General features: G+C 42.8%; 1 protein-coding gene across 2 annotated transcripts in view; it reads left to right on the forward strand.

Annotated features, from left to right (window-relative positions):
- LOC310856182 (low-density lipoprotein receptor class A domain-containing protein 4-like) overlaps positions 1-13,139 on the forward strand; it is a 139,613-nt gene extending 126,474 nt beyond the window's left edge. For both annotated transcript variants that reach the window (XM_083761427.1, XM_083761428.1), the window contains 3 exons: positions 5,935-6,089; positions 8,814-8,864; positions 10,441-13,139. In XM_083761427.1, coding sequence (XP_083617553.1) covers positions 5,935-6,089; positions 8,814-8,864; positions 10,441-11,019 — 785 coding nt within the window. In that variant the 3' untranslated portion in view covers positions 11,020-13,139. The remainder of the gene's footprint in view (positions 1-5,934; positions 6,090-8,813; positions 8,865-10,440) is intronic.
- The last annotated feature ends 5,838 nt before the right edge of the window (positions 13,140-18,977 follow it).

Here is an 18,977-nt window from a genome sequence, read left to right on the forward strand (position 1 = left end):
TAATGGCAGAGTCAATAACTAATTTCCAGACCACAACCCAGGTTTAATGAGGAATGGCTTTACGTTTTCAAAGATAGAAGTGAAGATATAGGGGCATAGATTACCAGCTAATCCAGCTTTACACTGTTCTTCACCACCACTCACTCAAACTTTGGCATTCAACAACCTTTTTGGCCCCCCCTAAAAAAAGCGTATAATGAAAAGGAATACCTTCTAACACTTTAATTAATTGGCATCTAATGACATCTGTTCTCTTAAAGTGAAACATAAACTGCTGGCGTAGCTTTTGTTGCTGCTGTTTCTGCTTGGCTACAAGTTGAAGGCACAGTCTTTGTAGTCTGATAAAAGAGGCATTTCCTTTTCTGGTGGGAGTAGCTGTACTGCTCTGAATAAATAAATAAATAGCTAGTCAGTAGTCAGTGCTACCCCAATCTGAGAACCCATCGCCAGAAAAGAAAGGAAAAACAGCGCCCTGACGTTGGTCAACAGTCTGTCTCGAGAGACTAATGCTGCTCCCCTTGGTTTCCACAGTCATCACAGATCCACATTCAAATCTGTTTTATGTAGTTCCTTTGCTCCACAATTTTATTTTGGCTTAATGTTTTTCTTTCCCATGGCCATAATGATGTCCCTATCTTAGCAATCTTAAAGATACAGGAGTTAAAGCAATATGGGAGAGTTTGACTGTATAAAGTGATTGTGTACCTCCTTACCTTGATATCCATATGCTGCTCATTTCTACAAGTAGCTTTGGTTGTTGCTGTGTGGGGGGAAACAACTAATTCAAACCCCTTTACATTCACTTATTTTGTTCTTCTTTTACACTAACAATATGAAGCACGTACATGGAACATGAAAGGACATTTAGAAAAGTCTTTGATACTGTAGCATTTTGTGACGCTGAGACCCCAATTTATATTGTTAAATCAATGTTAATTTAACTCTGAGAGTGTACAAACTATAATTTAGCTGGGGACCCCCTGGAACTATCTCAAGGACCCCTAGGGGTCCCCGGACACCACTTTGGGAACCACTGGACTAAAATACTTTTTTTTAAAGAATACTAGATTACAACATGCAAGCTGAGTCAGTGTGGGTGCTAGTACTTCCGATTGGCTATCGTAACCCGTTACCTAAATTATATGCATGTGTCTGTGGCTATAGGTCTTCAAATTGTAGCATGTTTGGACAAAATAATTTGCTTTAGTCGTTAGTGTACTTGACAGGCTTATATACCAACAGCATAAATAACTTACTGATTTTATGGTGGCCAGGTGTCCATGACATTGATCATGTTGATCAATCATTGATTGACTGCATATCTTGAATTATTTCACATATCCGAGGCTATTTCTTATCACCTGTTTCTGCTCTGTTACGCACTAGTTACAACTATCCGTTTCTCTGCTGTCTGTCTGCTGTGTGACAGCATGTTTGCAGTGTCAGGTCAGCTGAACTGTCTGACCTCTCCCTCTCTCTCTTTCGCCCCCTCTCTCTTTCTGTCTGTCTCTCTCTCTCGCGCGGACACAGAGGCTTACACAGTCACACCCAGGTCAAAAGGCTGTGTGTGTGTGTGTGTGTGTCTGTGTGTGTGTGTGTGTGTGTGTGTGTGTGTGCGCGCGCTCCACTTTGTTTATGCTCCCTTTCAGTGTGTCTCATTGAATTGGACATGAAGGATAAGCTAATGCTGTTGTGACTGCGACCGATTCTTCACTCTCTTACAACAGGCCACTATCATGTCAATCCTCTACACTGTCTCTTATGATATGATACAGCGGAAGATTCACTTAGTCATCTGTTTTTCCACTTATCAATGTACACAGACCATCTCTGTCTGATGCTTAATCCTAGGAACATTTTGTAGCCAGGCCAGCCAGACATTGCAAACTTTTTTTTTTTTTTATAACTTTATTTATAAGATTTTCAATTTTTGTAGACAAACAACCCCACATATACCCCACCCTCCCCGGTTCCATCACAAAACAAGACAACAAGAACAACAACAATAAAATAAAATAAACGGGTAGTAAAGAGACATTGCAAACTTTTGTCCTAATCACAGGCCAACCGTGCTCGTAACAGGAACCCTACGATTACGTTGTTCCTCTGGTTCACTATTTGTTTTTACCACCATGCCTAAAAGGGCTTTATTTGTGTGCATTTCAACATTTTTTTATTGTCAGACTGCATTCTGAATGGTCACTTTCAGAGGCCTCCCCACGCCACGGCAAGAGAAAATGTGCGAGGGAAACGACGTGCAATTACTTGAAATTACTCAGGCTACAGAAAGCACAAGAGGGCTGGAGACACTGGCCTGATGTTGTTTTGACAAGCGGATTACGCTTGTAATAATAGTAGATTGGTGTTGGTAATGCAGACTGCTAGCACACGCTGTTCTGTGGTCTGTGCTTCTCCTGTACGGTAAGTTTCAGGACTGTACACAGTGTTCTGAGTGCCTGTGGGGCGGGATGGGACTGGAGCTCTCTCTCTCTGTCTCTCTCTCTCTCTCTCTCCCCTTTCCTCTCTCTACAACGCTGTGCATTTCCTTCCTTCCGTTACATTTTCCTTACTGTCTCTGCCGTACTAAGTGTCTTCCTCGCTTTACACACCCCGCCACTCAGAAGAACAGCCAACCTGGCAACCACTGTGGACTTGTGTTGTTATATCTTATATCTTTACACACCCCGCCACTCAGAAGAACAGCCAACCTGGCAACCACTGTGGACTTCTGTTGTTATATCTGCGAAGAAGCCGCTGCTTGCTCCTCCACTTTCTCCTCGTCTTGTGGTTCAGAAACCACAAAAAAAGCTACGGCAAATCTTTGTGTTTTTAAATGTGCGTTCCCTGGTGGACAATCAGGACATATTGTTCCTCTTCCCTGCATATTGCGGCTGTGTGGTAACAACGGGGTTCAGTTTAAGGTTTTGTTTCTCTAAATGTTGGTTTTTCGTCGCCTACCCACACCCACCCACCTCGGCGGGGTGAAGAAGGCCTGTGTGAAACCTAGAAGTGTTTTGGCGTGCTGGGCTTTCAGGGCTGCAGCGTCGTCTCATATTTAGCCGGCGTGGTAACAAAAGGCCCTGGTTAAGTTGGCTTCTCAGAACGTTGGCTCTCAGAATGTAACTCTCCCTCAGTCCCCTCCCTGTGGCTTCTGCGGTGAGCGCAGCACTGCTCTGTTTTGGGCGGGAGGCGCTCCCAAATGAAAACTTCACTCTAGGCCCTGAGAGCCAGGCTTATTTAAGACATCCTAGTATAGTTTCTTCATGCAACGTACCATTCTTTGCCCTTTTGCTAATGGGGTTGAACAGAGCGAGGGTTACATGGGTTTTTTAGAACTTTGCCTCTCTGAACGTAACTTTAGCTCGGTCCCCTCCCTTGTGGCTTGTTATGTGAATTATACAGGCCTGGTTTGTTGGCTTTTCTGAGCACACCATTCCTTACACTCTTATATGTGGTTAATGGCATTGCCACTTGCCAGGGTGTCTTTGAGGCTGGCTTCAGTTTTTCATTCACTCTTAACGGCTTGTTCATTCAACAGTTTGACGCTATATCAAAAGGGACGGTTTGTCTGGCTTCAGTCTATTCGAGTTACTGTAAGAACCTCAGCTTTAACCCATTTTGGGCGGGAACCCCTTTTGGTGTTTTAAACATTATGTTATAATTTAGCTATTGAAAAATCGTGAAAATATTTATTTCGGAAAACTGGAGGATTTAGAAGATTTTTTTTCTTCTAGGTCAGGCCTATGGGTTAATGAAGGGGTTGCTTAAGTTGTGTTTATATTCTAATGTTAGAAACGGATGGCTAGGTTAGGTTTCATTGTGTGTGATTCTTCAGTTTGCTATTATGTCTTTTAGTTCTAACTTTAGTTCCAAGCACATCGTCGTTCCGCTGGCATGCATCATTAAGATTGTTCCTGGGTTTTTATTTTCTTGCTAAAACAATCCAGAAGCTGTCCCACTGTTCCGACAGATGGGCCAAGTCAGTCTCTGTAGTTTCATCCTGTGCACTCCACTCTTTATTTGTTGATGTTGCAAAGAATCACTATCTGTTGGCTTTTGTTTGTATTTTTTTGTTCAGAGTACCTCATTCCTTCACTTTAATGTCGGTTGGTTTGATTGGCTTGGGTTTCATTCTAAGCAACCAGTTTTTCTTTTTGTTTTTCTGTGGTTGAGGTCGGTGGGTTGGGTCGGGCTGGCCTTCCTCCTCTGCTTCTGGCTCAAGCCCTCCCCTGTGGCCACTGTGGTGCAGGAGAGGCAGGTTTAGGTGGGTTTACATTTCAGCTCTGACTCAACACAACCACTCTAATCCAGATGAATAAACGGCACAGGATTACCAAGGCTGGGCTGATTTGGGAGAGGTTGGGTTAAACTGGACTGTACTGGATTGGCTTTAAAATGCTTCTTATATACCAGCATTATTCCTTTTCCAGTATTTTGTTAGTCTTTCAGGTTTTTTTTGACTCGCAACTTGTTTCCAGGAAGAGATTTTCATACATCTGTGTGCCTATTGACTATTATGTCTTTCCTACTGCCCCCCTATGACTGGTGTGTGGGTAGTTTACCAGATCATGGCTGACTGAACTGTGGTGAAATGTACCTTCTCAGAAACCTTTTGCGATTCTGTTCAGTTGAAACGAGGCATTGTAGCTGAATTTCTCATGTACACTGTGTCATTGTCCTAATTAGGACACACACACATGCGTGCGCAAACACACACACACACACACACACACACACACACACACACACACACACACACACACACACACACACACACACACACACACAGACAGACAGAGTGACAGTGTCCAGCAATGAGTAAGAGTGTGAGTCAGAGGTCAGACTGGGAGCCAGGACCAGACAAGGTCAAGATTCCTCCTCAGAACAAGCCGAGGACGAACAACAAAGAGCTCTCAGACAGCAGGCAGGGAGAGGAGGAAGGAGAAGCACAGAGGAAGGAAGAGGAGAGACTGAAAGACAGACCCAGAGTGGGAAGGGAACGAGAGGGTGGAGTGAAAGACGGAAGGAATGATGGTGGGCAGGAGAGGAATGCAGGAAGAAAAGAGTGCAGCGGTAGGAAGAGAGAGAGGAGAGGGGAGGAGGTAAGATAGAGGGAGAGTCAGAGAAAGTAAGTGACAGTGGGTGAGAATACAGTAAATGGAGATTGACAAAGAAAAAGGAGAGAGAGAGAGAGCGATACGAAGGAAGGGGAGGCGGGACGTTGAAACAATGAACAAGAGGAGAGACACAGTCCTACAGTAGCATTGCCCTTGACCCGTCACTTCAACTCTAGACCTGTGTGTGTGTGTGTGTGTGTGTGTGTGTGTGTGTGTGTGTGTGTGTGTGTGTGTGTGTGTGTGTGTGTGTGTGTGTGTGTGTGTGTGTCTGGTCTGTGCTGTGCGTGCGTGTGTTTGTGCGTGGGCACTGACTGTTGTTTGACGAGGGAAACCAACACACTACCAAAATCCACTTCTAGTTTAGCTCCCTGCAGCTCCTCCTCTCATTCTTCTCTGATTTAGGCTATTCTCTGTAAAACGTGTAGGCTGACTGAGAGGCACACACTGACACATGCACACACATGCACACACTGACAGGCTGACTATTAAATTAATCTCCACTGCCCTCTGCTGGTGAGCACAGAACATGACACGCTGTCATTGTTGGGGGGGGGGGGGGTACATATTCTTCTTTTCTTTTATATAAAGATATTTTTGGGGCTTTTTGCCTTCATTGATAGTTCACAGTACATTGACAGGAAATGGGGAGAGAGATGGGACACACACACACACACACACACACACACACACACACACACACTCACTCCCGGGACACCTATTCTATCCATGAACACCAAAAGTGAACTTTACAATGAAGTGTTGCCTGTTGCAAAATTCCTGCTCTTTCTAACACGACGTCTCTTCTCTCTGTTTGCAGCTGAACTGGAGTTTGTCCAGATTGTCATCATCATCGTGGTGATGACGGTGATGGTGGTGGTGATCATCTGCCTCCTGAACCACTACAAGCTCTCCACATGGTCCTTCATCACCAGACAGAGCCAGGCCCGCCGGCACGACCACGCCCTGCAACAGGTCAGAGGAACATGCACCATGCCAAGTTGTGTGTGGCTGTGTGCGGGTCCGTGTGCGTGCGTGCGCGCCCGTGTGTGTGTGTGTTCGAGTGTATGAGACAGAAGCCTGATTTATACTTGGTTGCACATCGTGTCGTGCGCCAAAAATACTTTGGGTATGCGACACTGGCACGCATCTAAGTATAAATTCCAGACAGAGAGACACAGAGAGGATCCCGTGGTAATACTAGCAGTGCCTCTCTTCCACGTCTCCGGAACGGGGAAGGCATAGTTAACTACTTTGCATCTGCCGGGGCTCCGTTGAGCACAATCAGTGCTTTTTAACAGAGCCAGTGTCCCTGCATGCTGCCCCAGTTAGGAGCAGAGAGCAGCCTCAGCTGCCTCCAGTCTGCAGGTGAACTATAAGGCGCTGAGGTGCAGCACCAGCTCCCGTGTAGACTGTAGTGTAGAGCCACACTCTACCGCTAGCCAGGCCTTGATGTTTAATTCACCGCACCGATGTGTCTAGACAGCTGGCTGCTCTTCCCCCGTGCAAACATGACGACACACGGGACACGTACGCACACACACACACACACACTCCTATACACCAGTAAGACGCCTGAGGGCGAGAAGCGATCCTCATCCGCCTCGTTAACGGTAGACTGCTGGCATGGGGGGTCAGATCAACGTGGAATGAATTGTAAGGAGCGTGTCTTGAGTGTACAGGGTTTGATGAGGTCAGATCAACATAATTGGAATGTCAGAACAGATCAGCTCCATATATGGAGATCTAAGGGTGGTAGCGGGGACATTCTCTTGAGTGTACAGGGTTTGATGAGGGCCGGGCCTTAATTTAAGGCCTGTTGAGAACTCTAGTTTTCGCCGGCTGCCGGGGGGCGTGGCTGCACTAATAACTTTGGGGCCCGTCTAGAGTTTGAAATTTGAATGGACGGATATAAGTCAAAATACATCAAAGAGGAAGGATGGATGGGGAAGGATCAACATAATTATGCAATGTCAGAACAGGTTCTGACATCAATAAAAGATATATGCTTCCCCAACAGATGGAACGAAAAAATTACAAATGTAGCGCGATTGAAGAAGAGATCGAGCGCTTGATTTTTTACCGATGTCAACCTGTCCTGAACATATGGCATGCTAGGCATTGCTGGCTCTGTCTCACTTTTTTCCACATACTGCTGTCTGTCTGTCTGTCTGACTAGTGGTATGTATTAGGGATGTCCCGATACACTCGTTTCCGATTCGATCCCGATACCACAATTTTTCGGTGTTAGCCGATACCGATACAGAATACCGATACCATATTATATAATAATAATAAAAAAGAAAATATATCTTTACCTGCCATAGTTTCAACCCCTTACCCCTGTATCGGATCGGTGGTTAGACTGGCATATTTGCCGATACCGATATGACCAAATAAGAGTCGATCTAATACTTAATTTTCTGATACCGATAAAGTCGGGGATCGGGGATAATAACTGTATCTGTTTGTCTAATTGATGATTAGACAAACGATGATGATTTATCTGTATGTCATATGTACAAGACAAGGTTCGGGCCGCAATACTGTCTTTCTGTACATGTGTCTGTACTCTGTATGTACAGTGTCTTTTATTTTCCTGTTTACATCTCTCTCGTCTTTCTTATCACTATGGGCTGTGTACAATAAAGAAAGTAATAGATTTTATCAAAAAGTAAACAAACTTGAAAATTAGTTAGATCTTGGGAAACTGCATCAAATGACCAGCCTGTGACATCATCTATGACACATCTATGAAGTATTACTCCAAATTTGGGCAAGGTTACATATTGAATGACATAACATTAATGTTAAATATAACAAAAACTAACCAAGTGTAAATGTTGTTGTATGCATGCTGTCCTACCAGCAGCATGCATAAAAGGTTTGGTACTGATAGGTCCAAATGTCAGCAATCAGCCAGGGCAGAGAAAGAAGGAATGAATAATAGCTTGAGGCTTTTGCTCCAAACGAGCATAAAAGAACTAGAAATTTAGCTAATTTGTCTACATTTTTCTTCCGTTCTCTGTTACGTCTTTCTCCTTTGTTTTTGATGTGTGTTTAACAGAGGCAAACATAGTGGGAGAAAAACAGCCATTATTTGATAGTCCTTTTCTTTTGTGGCTTTATTGTGGCTTTCCTGCTGTAGGTTTGTTTGTGCTGGGTCTAACTGCCATTGTGGTCCCCACACTATAGAAAGGGGGCCAGATTTAGGTTCGAAGCGGCAAGCTTTCCCCAGAATTCATGTTTCATCTCCCACTTCCTAGTTAAGATGTTTGTTTTTGTCTGCACTCTGCAGTATCTCCATGTTTTGGATAAGAGTGTGCCCGTTCTCTTTGTTGTTGCAGTCTGACTTTTAGATTGTCCATGAAATGCAGGGCCAGTTTAATCCTCCATGAAATGCTGAAGCAGTTGGCATTTATATTTTTCAGGCAAAAATGTTCAAGGCTTTTTTCTTTTTTTTTAAACAAAATGGCGAAAACAGAAGATCTAAGAACTCATACCACTTTGCATTGCTACACTACACGTTGTGAGCTTGTAGATTGTACGCCATGCGATGCCATTGCAAGGCAAGGTGTAAAATAGGGCTGTGTGAAGTGGTTAATGTGTCGTATCCACTGTTGCATGTGTTTCTGCTGTGCATCCAAGCATAAAGCTCACTCTGGTGGCTGTGCTGTTGTCTCCTGTGTCACTCTGCAGGACGGCTGCTTGTGGCCTTCGGATGGCGGCTCCCGGCAAGGTGCCTCTGAGGTAAGACTGCTAGCACTGACCCTTGTCACAGTCTCTGTCTGGCTGAGACCTTGTGTGTTCAAAGCCATAATGGGGGGAGGGGGGGTGGAAGGAAGAACCTATGTTCCATTGGATGCAATGTATTTATTATTTAGTCACAAGCTCTTGTTAATTATTTTCATTTTATTTATAAAACCTTCACACTTAACCACTTGCTTTCACTTAAAAAAAATATATATATTAATAATAATCTAAAATTGCAAAAATTGCTGCAAGTGATCTTGTAGGTCGGCTGTTTTTGCTACTTTAGTCAGTGAATGTGTGACGTATTAGGAGAAAAAACACCTAATGGCGTTAAACCTGTCTGTCTGTCGGAGACACCTGAACCCTGTCACGTTGTCTTCCTGTCCCAGACACTGTCTGAGCCACAGAGAGAAGGGAGAGAGACAGAGAGAAGGGAGAGAGACAGAGAGAAGGGAGAGAGACAGAGAGAAGCGATGTGGCAACGTGGCACAGCCCTGAGAGACCTAGAAAAAGACAGGGCGAGACAGACAGACCCAGAGATGGAGAGAGAAAGAGAGAGTGGGTGGCAGAGAGATGCAGTGGGGGGGTCTTTTTGCTTGCGGGGGGATGCTTTTTGGTGCGTCATTAATCACCAACACCTCCCCTGACACTGTCTAGACAGCCGTCTGAGAGCTGCCCCGCTCTGCTCTAGTCTCTCTCCTCTGCCCCCTTTCTCTCTGTGTGTGTCTGTATGCTGTTTATTTTTCCGTCTGTCATGCTCCCTAGTCATGTCAGTAGGGGCCACCTATTAGAGCCACAGTCGCTAATTGAAATCATTTTCCTCCGATAATGGTTGGCTGCAACAAAAGTGCGTTGAAAACTAGAACAGTCTTAGAAGGAAACATTAACTGTGGCTTCAGAATGTAGAATGACGACATGTATGATGGGGGTAAAATGGACTCGATAAACGGTGTGAAGTATTGCATGCAATGTCTGGGTGCAGACAAGAAGCAGTGCTTTGGATTACAGCTCCCTTTTAGCATAATTGCAGTGTAATTAGCGAATAACAAATCTTTAGCAAAATTTGAAATGCTGGTGCTGCCAGCAGGCCCATCATTCCTCATTGTCACACGACATAATATCGACTGGTTTAATTGTGGCACAGAAAATGACCATTGGTCATTGCAACATCAGTTCTGGTGCTCCCTCGTCCGTTTCTGTACAATAACCGATCACTGATATGTTGTGGTTGTGCCACAGTAATGACTCAAATTAGTATTTTTAAAATATACTTTATATATATTTTATTTCCCATGTGGGATCAATATTATGCACACTTTTTGTGCGTCATTGGCATTGCAAGGCATTTCACTAGTCTAGTATAGTTAATATTACGTTTTTAATTCAACCAGTTATAAATATATGACATGACATATACCTGTATATGTTATAAAATATAACCCATTATTGTTGCTTCCTTCCAGGCTTCCACTACCTTCCATATCACTCTTTCTCTCTCTATGTTCTCTCTCTCTCCCTCTCACTTTATAAAAAGTCTATTCTGATGTGTTAATGCTTGCACCTGTCTCTGCAGGTGTTGTATGCTCCGCAGGCCAGAGAGCGATTCACAGCGCCCTCTTTCATGCAGAGAGATCGCTTCAGCCGCTTCCAGCCCACCTACCCATACCTGCAGCACCAGATTGACCTGCCGCCCACCATCTCGCTGTCGGACGGAGAGGAGCCCCCTCCCTACCAGGGCCCCTGCACGCTGCAGCTCCGCGACCCCGAGCAGCAGATGGAGCTCAACCGCGAGTCGGTGCGGGCCCCGCCCAACCGGACCATCTACGACAGTGACTTGATCGACATGGGGGGCGGGGGTGTCGGGGGCTTGGCGGGCGTGGGCGGAGGCGGAGGCCCGCGGCCGCCCAGCAGTAACTCGGGCATCAGTGCGGCGAACTCGAGCAGTCACGGACGCATGGAAGGCCCCCCGCCTGCGTACAGCGAGGTGATGGGACACTACCCCGGAGCTGCGTTCTTTCTACACCAGCACAGCAATAACCAGAGGGCGGGGCCGGGCGGGCAGGGCAGTAGGACGATCCAGCAGCATAGCCAATCAGAAAGCACAATAGTACCTGCCAAGGCCAAGGACGGCCAACCGGATGACCTGGTGTGAGAAATGACGGGAGGGGCTGAGCAGCTGTTGAAACTTGGAGTATGACGTCTCCTGCTCCTCGCCCCTTTTTTCAGTGACCACCAGTAAGGAATGGTCACTCTTTCTTTCGCTCTCTCTCTCTCTCTCTTTCTCTCTCTCTCTCTCACCTGTCTTTTCTCCACACTCCCATGCACAACTAAATATCAACCTTAGCTACAATGAAACGGAAGAAAAAAAGGAAAGAGAGGAACCAAACATTGAAAATGATTTCTTCTTTGTTTTTCCCGTTTTCTTTTTATTATGATTACTTAAAATAGCTAGCACTGCTGGGGGCGAGACGTATGCACTGCGTGAGGAGGGCTTTTTTCAGCTTTCTAGCTATCTTTTTTTTCTTTTTATATTTACTTCATATAAAAAATATATATAATACTAGCACAGATTGAAATGACACACTTGTTTGTTGTTGCGTTTTTGTTCTTGCCCCGCCGGGATGGCACTGTCCCTGGGACTGAGGATGTTCCTTTTTTGTTTGTTTTTGGACCGGGATCTGTGCACAAGCTACAACTGAGAATGGACAACTATAGAACACAACAAACAGACTCACACAATCCAAATCTTAGTGCCAAGGTTCAGGAGGAAGTGACTCAACAACTCTTTAACATTCAAAACGACACACACACACACACACACACACACACACACACACACACACAAAGAAAAGTTATCTAAAAGTTGCACTATCTATTTGTTGTAAAAGAGAAGAGGGAAGCAATGCTCTACGTATGTGATGATGAGAATGATGACGATGCGTGTTTTTCTTGTTTTTGTTTCTTTGTTGTTGTTTTTTTGTCCTTTCACGAATGGACTGACTGACTGAACTTTGGCTCCAAAGTTGTTTCAACAGTTGGGAGCAAATAGTATTATAAGCTTATGTCCTTCCTTCTTTTTTTTTCCTTTTTTCGGAACCGCAAGAAATACTCGTACCCAGCCTACAATATCCCTGTCTGCTTACACCACAGGCACAGTGAGACTTAGTAAGAGAATTACTTCTACCCTTTCACATCCATGTACACTTTATCCCTACAGGAAAACAAAACATCTGCTTTGTAACTAAACCACTGGATGGATGAACCATGTTCCTCTGATGGAGGATGGCCTTCCCAACGAGACTGTCCACCTGTAGAAGGAACAAACAACTGCCTGATAAATTGTTTGCCAGTTGGTCAAGCTGAACATGAGTTTAACACAGCCTTGAATGAACATGTTTAGGCAACCACAAAAGCATATTCCTAACCCTCAACGACTAAACTATGTGTATGTGGTTTAAGTTTAAAGTCAAAAGAAATGTATCTCCAGAGCAGGTGAGGAAAAACATGCGTCTGTCCATCCAGCAGCCTAGTTTCAGCAGGTCCTTCTATGTGAGCGTCCATCTGTCCCCCCTCTTCCTAATGTTCTTCAAGAACCTCTCCATCGACACATGCACAGTGCATTCTGCCAACTGTCACTCAAACAACCAAACAAAAAATCCATCGCCATGACAACGAAGGAAGTTATAAATATATATATATATATAATATATATATCGAAACCGAGCTCTCAACTTTCTGTCTTCACGTTCTTAAAGCCACAAAGCCCATGACAAAGTGAAGAATCCTGTCTGCCACCAGAGTAATCAGGTTTAATGAAACTGTCTGTGGTCGAAGTCAAGGGCTAAGGGAGGGTCCTTTTTGTAAAACCTTTTTAAAAAATAGAAAACCTAGCCTTTTTCTCTGCTCATCGTTGCCTTCTCCTCCGCTCTTGTGCTTCTCTGTCTCCCTCTCTCTCTCTCTCTCTGGCTTTCTCTCTCTCTCTCTCTGTCTTTCTCTTCCTCTCTTGTTAACATTCGAAGCCAATGCCCCAAGCTTCCTAATGGTGTTTACGAGCTGTTTGTCATCCCTCATTCCATCCCTCCACCCATGTGCAGAAAAAGTGTGTTCAAAAAGTCCGCTGAGCCCTTTAAAAGTAGAGACTGGAGTGGAGCCCTTGTTTGGCGATGTGCGAGTGCAGTCTTTTTGTGTGTGTGTGTGTGTGTGTGTGTGTGTGTGTGTGTGTGTGTGTGTGTGTGTGTGTGTGTGTGTGTGTGTGTGTGTGTGTGTGTGTGTGTGTGTGTGTGTGTGTGTGTGTGTGTGTGTGTGTGTGTGTGTGTGTGTGTGTGTGTGTGTGTGTGTGTGTGTGTGTGTGTGTGTGTGTGTGTGTGTGTGTGTGTGTGTGTGTGTGTGTGTGTGTGTGTGTGTGTGTGTGTGTGTGTGTGTGTGTGTGTGTGTGTGTGTGTGTGTGTGTGTGTGTGTGTGTGTGTGTGTGTGTGTGTGTGTGTGTGTGTGTGTGTGTGTGTGTGTGTGTGTGTGTGTGTGTGTGTGTGTGTGTGTGCGCGTGCGTGCGTCTGTCAGACCCTTTGCCAAACACAGAAAAGCTCTTAGTGTTCCTGCAGGAACGTGTGCATAGCTGACTGGATCTTGGAACACATCACACTATGTTTGTATTTATAATGAACATATCATTGGATACATCTTAATATTGAAGATAACATTTGTGGGGAGCCTCTGTTTAAACAGCCAGATATAGATACAGATATCAGTGGTTACAACTGTAAGTATAATTCCTATTGAAACGTTCATCAAAAAGAACATGCCAAATGAATGTGTGTGTCAGCTACTGCATGAGGCCTTGCATCCCCTTTTATATGCTAGCTAAAATGGAAGACTTTGACATGTTGAATTCTATGTGTGTCACACATCAATGTTGGTGCAAAGATCAGGCTTCCTGTAACTGCTACTAATATAGTAACTGACTTAAGAGTGTTCAAACATCACCTTGTTTAAGAAAAGAAACTTGTCAGTGTTAACTCTGATTCTCAGTTAAATCAATACTCCCAATTGTCCTGTTTTGGCACTGATGAATTGTCTGTGCAGCTTGTTTAGACTTGATTTCATAGAGGCTCAAAACACTTCTATTTTCTTATCAGTGTCTATAGGTCGGTCTGTCTGTATGCATGTATGTACTGTATGAATGTGTGTGACTGTGACTGTATGTGTGTATGTGTGTGTCTACATTGCTGCTGCTATCGCTGCTGCTGCTACTATTGTTGCTACTGCTGCTGCTTGCGTCCTCAGTCCACCTTCCTTCTGTCTATCCCCTCATCAAACACATAAAGTGATGGATAGATGCATAAAAGGATTCTAGTGTCTCCAGTCAAAAGCTTAAGTTTTGGGTTAGTGAATTACAGTTATGTTATTTTAGCTAGTTTTTTAATGCCAGTATCGTTTTAAAGTGGTTCCAAGTCAGGCCCATGAAGTCTAAATCAAAAATAGTTTTGCCTTGTTATGCATTTATGTTAAAAACTCATATTCCACTGTCGGCGACTAGTTGCCATAAAGTTATCCTACATGTACCCAATACTTAAGATTTTGACTGTATGTTAAAAAAAAGAAAAGACAAAACCCTGCTCTTCTGTATTGGCTTTCTCCCCTGCTTCTTTTCTTCCTTCTTCCCTTCTGTTTTCTTGGCTTGTTCTGTCTGCGCGGTCATAGCTTGTAAATGGAGGATATTAAGATGAACTTCATGTTTTCTACGAGGAGGTTTGCATGTTACTATTATGTGAGTAAATAAGGTGCCTAATGTTCATGTTTGAGCAGACCACACCTCTGTCAAATTATTGTTTGGAATCCTTCCGGTTAGTTAATCTGAGATTGACTGAGGGAGTCTGAGGATGGAATCTATTCTAAAACATATGTCCAAAAAACTAAACAAAACGAAATAGATGAATAACATTGGCCCATAGAGACCCCCTATAACTTGGTGATCCTTATCCTTTTTGTGGACCAGTAGACAAAATTGATTGCATACTTTACACAGCTACATGCTTTCAAGAAAAGTGGGTCAAGTCCATAAAAGGTATAAACTCTTGTAGGGCTGAGTATAGACCTTGTCAGTGGAATTGTGTTGCTAGGGAACAGCTTGGGTCCACCCTTATTTCCTGTCAGCTACTGATATTCACAAACTTTGCAACAGGAAATAAACTTGAATCCATTTAGAATGTTTACTGTATGTTGTCAAGTGTGAAAAGGTCTTCCTGGAGAAAACAGGATCATGGATCAATTCAAGGTCAAGAGAAGGTCAGGCTCTGGACTAAATATTGTACAGGTTAGTCCTGTGTGGTCCACTGTTATTAAATTCCCAGAATCTCAACTCAACCTTGTAATTTGGGCACCTCGTGTAAACAAAGGTATTGTCGGTTACTCTGAGCACTTGCTTGCGTCCAACGGGATGTATTGATTCACAGACCGTCTGGGCACACTTTAGCGGACAGCCGCGGACAAAAGAAGCTGTCTTTTACGTAATTTCCGAGTGTTTAGACAGCTGGTGGATGGAAAAGAAGCTCCACCCCCGCGGCTGTCTGCCGCGGAGGAGAGCGTTTCCGGGAATCTGTCCGTCGCGTCAGTCAGCTGCGGGGGTGGAGCTTCTTTTCCATCCACCAGCTGTCTAAAAACTAAAAGACAGCTTCTTCTGTCCGCTAAAGTGTGCCCAGACGGACAGTTTGCATTTTTCCAACAGTCTGATTGGTTCCATTGTGCCAGACAAGAGCAATCACTCCCAGAGCTGAAACTGAACCCATTTCAAACAGTAATTTGACCCATGTGTGGAGCAGACATAGGAACCCACTTGCACTCAAAAGCTCCCACCTTCGTTGTGCCTCACTTCCAACGGTGCTTTTTTCAGTAGTCTGTCTTTCTTTATGTTTGTTTGTAAGGTGCTGTATATAACTTGAATATATTATGCACATATCCTACCCAATGGGTAGAAACCACAAAAAATGTTGTGAATAATGTAATATAATGTATAGACAATATAAGAATTTTAAGAAGGCAGCATCAACTTTGTAAATGCCTACAGTACATATGTGCTTTGTCTTTCTTTTTTTTAATGATAAAACATGGTTTGCAAAGTATGCTTAGAAATATGGTTGCAAAACAAATACAAATTACTACATATAATATTTTCCTATAAATAACAGTCTTGTCTTGATAAGGATGAAATAACCTCTGGATTAAGGAAGCGGTTATTATAATGATGACTTGTTTATTCTGTTTCTCATCTAAGAACAACTGCACAGTGCTTGTCATCACTTGGTTCAATGGTCAGTTGTATCGACTATAATTTACCACAATCAACTAATGACTAAAATTATGTTTCATACACATAATTTACAAATGTCTTGACACAATTTAAACTGGGGATATTTTTCAACAAGCTTCTCAGTTTAAACTCTTTAACTTGATTTCTAAGTCGGTGAACAAATGGTAATCAGAATAGTACTGGGATAACCATTTACATGACTATTGCCAGTTCCTATTTTGGAAAGCTGAATCAATATTTGTTAGTCTTATGATATTTCATTTTCAACTATACTTATTTTGTATATCTGCCAAAATATATTACTCATCATTCATCAACAGTAAAGTAATTGATTTGCAGTAAAAAATATTGAGCTTGTTCGTCATCGCTATAGATCTGGCTAGAGGTTTTGCAGTTTGATTGTGTCAGTCAACATTTCAACAATGGTGACAGAGGAACTTTTGATGATATGAGAGAATGTGAATCACAGGCAATGTATTTCCAAGAGGTTTCTAAATAGGAAGTCTGACGTATCAAAAGAAAGTGGTCATTCCTTTTTTTCCCTAAGATTGGGAAAAGTGCACCATCAAAAAGCTAAATGAGTGGAGCTGAATGATGAATAATGTTTAACAAACTTGTCATTTTAACTTTTCTCCTTTTAAAAAAAATAATATTTTGTTTTTTTGTTTTATACATTACAATGTTATATGTGGCACAGTATATTGGAACAAAAGTCATGTTTAATCTGCAGTCATTTATTTACAGTATGTACTGAAAAATAACTCCACTGTACAATAACCGCAGAGCATGTTCATTCTTATCTATAGACTATGTACATAGCAACGCGCCATTTTCTTCAAAGCACCAAATAAGTGGCAGTTGTGTAGTTTTTATTTGGAGAGATCTCTATTGTAATGGCTGGAGCGCCACTGGCTCTTGATATGCTTAATTTATACACCGTCGCACAACAGTCATGTGCCAAAAATAGCAGATGCATTATTGACTTGTAGATCTGCTATTTTTGGATTGTGCTTCTGTCGTATGACGAAGTATAAATCGGGCGTTATTCTTTTTAGACATTCTTATGTTTCCTGCACTAGCTTGAAGAACTAATTTGGGCTCAGACTGAATTATTTTGTTTGTTTTGGTTTTTTCTTCAGCGTGCTACTTCTTTCCACAAGTCTGTACTCAACTGCTGACAAACAAGTAGCTGTTTTTATTGTTCCAGATTTTAATAATAACAATGATAATGTCTCAACAGTTTGGTATTCTCTCTGTCTTGACAGTTACCACAGGACTGCTTCCATCATGGATTGTTTTGTAACATTGGTTTGCTTTATTTACAAAAAGAATCCTTCTGGTCCCACTCACCCCCACCTGCCCTGCACCCCCTCTGTGTTGAAATATATACTGTATGACTGTACACATATAATACAGTACATATTGAAATATATGACTGTATACATACATATACAGTATATATTATGGAAACACACAGAGGTAAAATTGTTCTGTATTTTTGCCTCTTTGTTTATTTAAGCAATTGTGATGTAATAGGTTTTAGGCCTAAGGTCTGTTATTGCAATACTTTTACAGAAAAGAAGAAGAAAAAAAATCAAAAAATTGTTGCTCTAAGTGCTGTTGTAGTCAAAGATTTGATGCTTGTACTTATGCTGTGGTCAAACTGCAGCATAATGAATAAAACTTTAAAAGTGATTACTTTGGTGTTTAGTTTTTCTTGTGTTTTAGGTATTCATTTGTGTCTGATATTATTTTGTAATGTGGTGGATCACACTAGGCCAGTGGTTTTCAATGGTCCGGGGACCACCAGTGGGCCTTGAGGGGGTTCCAGGTGGTCCCCAAATTAGTTGGTAACCAAATCGACCCTGATTAGATCTTCAACTCTTGAGAGTGTAAGAGCTCATTTTACACTCGAGAGTTACATTTTTGTTCAACATCTGCATTACTTAATTTACATTTTACACTCTGAAGAGTTACATTTTTGTTAAACATCTGCATTACTTAATTTACAATACACAATTAGCGAATGTAGAAGAATTGTTATTTTGATCAACGTTTTGCCTGTTATCTCCTAATGGTACCACATAAATGCAGCATGGAATTGTGGACAAAATCTTATCCAACGAAATTATGATTAAGTGCACGCCTGCACGGATATGTGCACGCGAGGTCACTTCTCGCCCTCAGGCGTCTTACTGGTATTATTTTAAGTAATACGTTTTTTCAGTTACTTTCCAACACTCCCTGCTGACGCCCCAGCCTGTACATGCAGTGATCACAATATCGTGTTCGCACAGGCGCCCAACAAAGCCAGATGACCCACGGTCGATTTGAACGCACAACCTCCATGGTTGTGGGCAGGGACCTTACCACTGCGCCACCCAGCACCCCGTTTAGTTTGTTTTTTGTCCAAATATTTTGGTAGAGGGCCTGGACCTTACAGAAGAAATCTATTTTTTAATGTTACTGTACATTTCAGCAGTAAACCTAGCTTGTTTATAGAAAGACCCATCTGGCAACTTATCATAATATTTGCAGTGGAATGAAACAAATGTAATGTTCAAAGCACTTAGCCTCAATTACAAACATACAGGGAGGGGAGAACCTTGGCATATTCTGTGTCCTTTCTATGAACCCACTTATGAGGAAAGGAAAAAAACATACTGGAAGAGAGGATTTGTGAGGTGGAACCATAATGTTTGCATGTTTCCTTCTCCCACACACTCCTAGAGTAGTGAGAGTGCTGGAAGGTTATCATGCATTGTAAGAGCCATACATGTCTACTGATTTTAAATGGTATATATATT

Source organism: Protomyctophum parallelum, assembly GCF_964188405.1.
Source record: "Protomyctophum parallelum genome assembly, chromosome: 3".
Lineage (NCBI taxonomy): Eukaryota > Metazoa > Chordata > Actinopteri > Myctophiformes > Myctophidae > Protomyctophum > Protomyctophum parallelum.